The sequence below is a fragment of the Eutrigla gurnardus genome, assembly GCF_963514095.1.
Source record: "Eutrigla gurnardus genome assembly, chromosome: 8".
NCBI lineage: Eukaryota > Metazoa > Chordata > Actinopteri > Perciformes > Triglidae > Eutrigla > Eutrigla gurnardus.
Window position 1 is genome coordinate 23,144,710 of NC_139922.1, and position 7,174 is coordinate 23,151,883.

General features: G+C 45.1%; 2 protein-coding genes across 2 annotated transcripts; both read left to right on the forward strand.

Annotated features, from left to right (window-relative positions):
• Positions 1-1,369: 1,369 nt before the first annotated feature.
• On the forward strand, positions 1,370-3,035 carry LOC311017626 (tubulin alpha chain-like). Its single transcript, XM_084016088.1, has 3 exons — positions 1,370-1,587; positions 1,693-1,841; positions 1,931-3,035. The coding sequence occupies exons 1-3, from the start codon at positions 1,467-1,469 to the stop codon at positions 2,909-2,911; spliced, it is 1,251 nt and encodes a 416-aa protein (XP_083872214.1). The 5' UTR covers positions 1,370-1,466; the 3' UTR covers positions 2,912-3,035.
• Positions 3,036-4,325: 1,290 nt separating this feature from the next.
• Positions 4,326-7,123, forward strand: LOC311017625 (tubulin alpha chain-like). Its single transcript, XM_084016087.1, has 4 exons — positions 4,326-4,447; positions 5,479-5,701; positions 5,793-5,941; positions 6,032-7,123. Exons 1-4 carry the CDS (start codon positions 4,445-4,447, stop codon positions 7,010-7,012), a joined length of 1,356 nt encoding a protein of 451 aa, XP_083872213.1. The 5' UTR covers positions 4,326-4,444; the 3' UTR covers positions 7,013-7,123.
• Positions 7,124-7,174: the final 51 nt, after the last annotated feature.

Consider the following 7,174-nt stretch of genomic DNA (forward strand, 5'->3'; position numbering starts at 1 on the left):
GTCCTTCAACTGCTTTTGCCCAAGCATTTTAAGGAAGTAAAACAATGTCAATAAATGGGGACCTCTGGTGGAAGGATAGTACACGCTGTACACTGGCAGGTGTTCAGACATCAGTCACATGCAGTAAGAGGCCTACAAAATTGATATTCGAATTGCAGGCTCTGTTATATTCTTCTTTATTTGACATAAATGCACATAAATACAGTTGTGTCCTATCTATTCTATTCCCAGCTCTATATATTATTCTGCATGTATTCATTTTCCCCTATATCTGGATGTGCATGCTAGCTTTTTGCTGTAAAATGTATGTCAAACTGGGCCTGAGTGGTACTAGCATGCTGACAATGAAGCAGCATTTTTTACTCGGAGGCGCCATTCTCACTGCACAATAACTGGAAGATGCTGGGATTCGGGTGTGGTCTGGGAGGCGGTTTGTGTAGCGAGAGAACCTCTCATCCAATAGAAAGAGGGGATAACCCCCACGCGCCAGATTGACAGGGGACATTAACCAATAGCAACGCGGCACCCTCCGGCTTCAGCAGATATATACCGCTGTCCATCCCGTTGTTCGCCATAACGTCTTACATCGACCACATAACTGTCGAGTTGTAAGATTCATCGTCGAAAGGCTTCAGTCCATCTTCCTGCAACAGAACAAACATGGTAAGAACTTTTCTTAACGTTGATAAATGGACATTTATGAGGTATTTAATAAGGATGCGCAGGAGGGAACGTTAACACTGATGGAAACGTGAGGATACGGCTGAGGGGGACGTTATCACTCTTATAAACGGTATAAAGTCATGTTGTCGAACATACTTTTAAAAATGTCATTCACAATGTGAGGTTTGGGGAGATAGCAGTAAGATGGGGAAACAGGTGACGTCATCGACCGTCTTGTGGTCTAAACAAAGAGGTCGTCTTCTGATTTCATTGTGGACAGCATGAATAATTATGGCTTTGGACCAACCACCGACTCTCTACCGGGTTATGTCCTGTCTAAGCCCCGAGCGGCACGTCATGACAATTCGCTGTAACGCTACCGACTGGGAAGATGTCGGCATTGAGCAAGGCATTAAAAATCATGCTGGTATTAAGAGGACAGTGCTGAGTGGTCCCCTACTACTTCAATGGTGCGGTCCAAAGGGCAGCTTTGTCTTGTCTTGTTGTAAACGGTGAAGCGTCTAATGGTTATTTTCTTTGCACATAAATACTTTTAAATTATCATAAGAATCAGAAACCACGTCATAATTGCCAGAGTGAAGGGGTCGTCGTATAGCAACTGCAAAATCTCTTATCTTTTTCATTTCCAGTGTCACGAATAAGACAGACAGGTAAATAACCTTGTTTTTTTCTTTCCACAGCGCGAGTGTATCTCCATCCACGTCGGTCAGGCTGGTGTCCAGATTGGCAATGCCTGCTGGGAGCTTTACTGCCTGGAACATGGGATCCAGCCGGACGGACAGATGCCCAGTGACAAGACTCGCGGCGGAGGAGACGATTCCTTCAACACCTTCTTCAGTGAGACTGGAGCTGGAAAGCACGTCCCCAGAGCCGTTTTTGTCGACCTGGAGCCCACTGTCATTGGTTAGTATCATCTCTTCTTGCTGGAGTTTTAATTTATGTAAATTAAAAGTGAAATATCAAAAAATTATAAACAAAAAATGTATTCAATGTTTTTGTCTCTTGTAGATGAAGTACGCAGTGGGACCTACCGCCAGCTCTTCCACCCTGAACAGCTGATCACTGGCAAGGAGGATGCTGCCAACAACTACGCCCGTGGACACTACACCATCGGCAAAGAGATCATCGACATAGTGCTGGACAGGATCCGCAAACTGGTATGATATCGGCAGGGATCCTTTATTGATTTCAAATATTAAAGTAAATGACAACTTTTATAACATTGTCTCTCCCTTTCTGTCCTCAGTCTGACCAGTGCACTGGTCTTCAGGGTTTCCTGGTTTTCCACAGCTTTGGAGGAGGCACCGGCTCTGGTTTCACCTCCCTGCTGATGGAGCGTCTGTCTGTCGACTACGGCAAGAAGTCCAAGCTGGAGTTCTCCATCTACCCAGCTCCCCAGGTGTCCACAGCTGTGGTGGAGCCCTACAACGCCATCCTCACCACCCACACCACCCTGGAGCACTCTGACTGTGCATTCATGGTTGATAATGAGGCCATCTATGATATCTGCCGTAGGAACCTCGATATCGAGCGTCCCAGTTACACCAACCTGAACAGGCTAATTGGTCAGATTGTGTCCTCCATCACTGCCTCCCTTCGTTTTGATGGTGCCCTCAATGTTGATCTGACAGAGTTCCAGACCAACTTGGTGCCATATCCCCGTATCCACTTCCCTCTGGCCACCTATGCCCCTGTCATCTCTGCAGAGAAGGCTTACCACGAGCAGCTCTCGGTGTCAGAAATCACCAACGCCTGCTTCGAGCCAGCCAATCAGATGGTGAAATGCGACCCTCGCCACGGCAAGTACATGGCTTGTTGCCTACTCTTCCGTGGTGATGTGGTGCCCAAAGATGTGAATGCTGCCATTGCCACCATTAAAACCAAGCGCTCCATCCAGTTTGTGGACTGGTGCCCCACTGGTTTCAAGGTCGGCATCAACTACCAGCCGCCCACTGTAGTTCCTGGTGGAGACCTGGCCAAGGTCCAGAGGGCTGTGTGCATGCTGAGCAACACCACTGCTATCGCAGAGGCCTGGGCTCGGCTTGACCACAAGTTTGATCTGATGTACGCTAAGCGTGCCTTTGTTCACTGGTATGTGGGTGAGGGTATGGAGGAGGGAGAGTTCTCTGAGGCCAGAGAGGACATGGCAGCTCTGGAGAAAGATTATGAGGAGGTCGGAGTCGACTCCGTTGAGGGTGAGGGAGAGGAAGAGGGAGAGGAATACTAAGTCACACAAAAAGGCACTCGATAAACAGGAAGTGATTAATTGCAACGTATTCTTAAATGCACTCCAGAAATGTCTGTCAATTACAAGTTTCGCAATGTTCTAAATAAATTGAACGTGACAACTGAATGTGTTTGTCTTTTATTCATGAAACCTCAATATGAATGTCTGACAAAATGTTGAAGTTGTGTATTTTGTGCTATGTCACATGATCAGAAGAGACAGGAAGGTGGTAATAATAACAGTAACAATAAATAACAGTGAAACAGAAGGACTTCAGTAATTTTATGTCAATGACCCCCTAAATAGATGCATATCAGAGACTTTAACTTAAGTCCTTCTACTGCTTTTGCTCCAGCATTGCAAGGAAGTAAAATAATGTCAATAAATGGGGATATCTGGTGGTGGGATAGGCCACAAGGCTGTACACCAGAAATTGGATGTAACAGATACTAAGTATCAGGCGAGGTCATTTTTTGGATGTCAAAAGTAATAAACTATAAAGATTGGCTATCACCAACCCCATTTCAGTTAAAATAAATATGTCATTAAGATTTTTACAAAGAAAGAACATTCTACAAATAGAACAAGTCATCTATCACCCAAAGTGAACTGCAGCCTATATAAAGTAGTTACAACTGCCTCCACCTCATCCATATGCATCAGTATTAAAACGTTATGACGAATTATCACTCAGGTGGGGCTATTATTCTGTAGAACGAGTACTTTTATTTGAGATACTTTAAGTATATTTTGCTGATAAAAGCTTTTGCAAATGAACGTAAGTAGAATTTAGAATGCACAACCTGATGTTGTTAATATTTTTTTTACATTTGTGTAAAGCTTTTTCTATTTTTTTTTTTAATTCATGCAAATAATTCGGGGGAAGACGACCCAGCCTCATTGCTTGGTTGATTGCGTAGGCCTACTGGCAGGTGTTCAGACATCAATCATTGGCAGTGTATTGAGGCCTACAAAAACCAGAGAAACAATCAATGTGATTGGTTCAAAACAGAGTGATTCGCAAATTATAGTCTCTGTTTTATTCTTCTTTAATTTACATAAATGCACATAAAAATGAAGAAATACAATTGTGTCTCGTCTTTTCTATAACAAGCTCTATATATTGGATTCTGCATTTGTCTATAATCTGGATGTGCATACGAGCTATTTGCTATAAAATGTATGCCACACTGGGCCTGAGTGTATCAGCATGCTAATGAAGCAGCATTCTTACTCAGAGGCGAAACGCTCACTGCACAACAACTGGAAGATGCCGGGATTCGGGTGTGGTCTGGGACGCAGTTTGTATAGCGAGAGAACGGGTCGTCCAATAGAAAGAGGGGATTAACCTCCACGCGCCAGACTGACAGCGGACATTAACCAATAGCAACGCGGCACCATGCGCTTTAACACATATATACCGCTGTCCATCCCGCTGCTCGCCATTACGTCTTACATCGACCACATAACAGTCGAATTGTAAGATTCGTTGTCGAAGAGCTTCAGTCCTTCTTTGTCACTGCAACAGAAAAAATGGTAAGACATTATTAAAACGTTGAGAAATGTAATTTTTTTATTTTTTATTTAGGTCTTTCATAAGGATGTGAGGAGTGCAGGAGGGAACATGGATGTAAACCTGAGGATTATCTTGACGGGGAACGTTATCGCTATCATAAACTGTTTGAAGTAACGTCCTCAGACATAATTTAAAACATTTCATTCATAATGTGCGGGTTTGGTGTCGGGAGATAGCAGTAAGAAGATGGGGAAACAGCGAACGTTACCGGCAGTCGTGTGCTGGGAGCGACTGAACAAAGAGGCTGTCTTCTGATTTCATGAATAATAATTATGGCTTTGGTCCAACCACCGACTCTCTACCGGGTTATGTCCTGTCTAAGCCCCGAGCAGCACGTCATGGAAGATGTCAGCATTGAGCAAGGCATTAAAAATCATGCCGGTATTAAGAGGACAGTGCTGAGTGGTCCCCCTGATGGCTGCTTCAATGGTGCGGTCCAAAGGGCAGCTTTGTCTTGTCTTGTTGTAAACGGTAAAGCGTCTAATGGTTATTTTCTTTGCACAGAATTACTTTTCTGCAACCATTGACGTCCTCAGGTTAACGTTTTAAATTATCATGTGAATCGGAACACGCGTCATCATTGCCAGAGCGAAGGGGGTCGTCGCATAGCAACTGCATTCCAGACGCAACGCAGTAAAAATGTCAAACTAGCCGGCCATTAGTTAGCCGTACTGCCATTGATTGGCTGTTGGTAATGTATTCAAATGTCTATTGCCAGTGAAATTTAAAAATCTGTTGCATATTTTAAGCAGCAATTATCTCCAAAATACTAATTTACCTAATATTTACCGTGAATGACAGAACATCTCATTATACAAGCTTGATTTTCAACTCAGAATAATCCTATATCATTTCTAAGTGAAAACAAAGCACTTTTTGTATTTCGAAAATTAAATGCACACATTTTCATTGTTGAAATACTGTTTTTTTATTTCCACGTGTCACGAATAAGGCAGACAGGTAAATAACCTCTTGTTTTTTCTTTCCACAGCGCGAGTGTATCTCCATCCACGTCGGTCAGGCTGGTGTCCAGATTGGCAATGCCTGCTGGGAGCTTTACTGCCTGGAACATGGGATCCAGCCGGACGGACAGATGCCCAGTGACAAGACTTGCGGCGGAGGAGACGATTCCTTCAACACCTTCTTCAGTGAGACTGGAGCTGGAAAGCACGTCCCCAGAGCCGTTTTTGTCGACCTGGAGCCCACTGTCATCGGTTAGTATCATCTCTTCTTGCTGGAGTTTTAATTTATGTAAATTAAAAGTGAAATATCAAAAAAGTGATTCAATGTTTTTGTCTCTTGTAGATGAGGTGCGCACTGGGACCTACCGCCAGCTCTTCCACCCTGAACAGCTGATCACTGGCAAGGAGGATGCTGCCAACAACTACGCCCGTGGACACTACACCATCGGCAAAGAGATCATCGACATAGTGCTGGACAGGATCCGCAAACTGGTATGATATCGGCAGGGATCCTTTATTGATTTCAAATATTAAAGTAAATGACAACTTTTTATAACATTGTCTCTCCCTTTCTGTCCTCAGTCTGACCAGTGCACTGGTCTTCAGGGTTTCCTGGTTTTCCACAGCTTTGGAGGAGGCACCGGCTCTGGTTTCACCTCCCTGCTGATGGAGCGTCTGTCTGTCGACTACGGCAAGAAGTCCAAGCTGGAGTTCTCCATCTACCCAGCTCCCCAGGTGTCCACAGCTGTGGTGGAGCCCTACAACGCCATCCTCACCACCCACACCACCCTGGAGCACTCTGACTGTGCATTCATGGTTGATAATGAGGCCATCTATGATATCTGCCGTAGGAACCTCGATATCGAGCGTCCCAGTTACACCAACCTGAACAGGTTGATCAGTCAGATTGTGTCCTCCATCACTGCCTCCCTTCGTTTTGATGGTGCCCTCAATGTTGATCTGACAGAGTTCCAGACCAACTTGGTGCCATATCCCCGTATCCACTTCCCTCTGGCCACCTATGCCCCTGTCATCTCTGCAGAGAAGGCTTACCACGAGCAGCTCTCGGTGTCAGAAATCACCAACGCCTGCTTCGAGCCAGCCAATCAGATGGTGAAATGCGACCCTCGCCACGGCAAGTACATGGCTTGTTGCCTACTCTTCCGTGGTGATGTGGTGCCCAAAGACGTGAATGCTGCCATTGCCGCCATTAAAACGAAGCGCTCCATCCAGTTTGTGGACTGGTGCCCCACTGGTTTCAAGGTCGGCATCAACTACCAGCCGCCCACTGTAGTTCCTGGTGGAGACCTGGCCAAGGTCCAGAGGGCTGTGTGCATGCTGAGCAACACCACTGCTATCGCAGAGGCCTGGGCTCGGCTTGACCACAAGTTTGATCTGATGTACGCTAAGCGTGCCTTTGTTCACTGGTATGTGGGTGAGGGTATGGAGGAGGGAGAGTTCTCTGAGGCCAGAGAGGACATGGCAGCTCTGGAGAAAGATTATGAGGAGGTCGGAGTTGACTCCATTGAGGGTGAGGGAGAGGAAGAGGGAGAGGAATACTAAGTCACACATAAAGGCACTCGATAAACAGGAAATGATTAATTGCAACTTATTCTTAAATGCACTCCAGAAATGTCTGTCAATTACAAGTTTTGCAATGTTCTAAATAAATTGAATATGACAACTGAATGTGTTTGTCTTTTATATGTGAAACCTAAATATGAG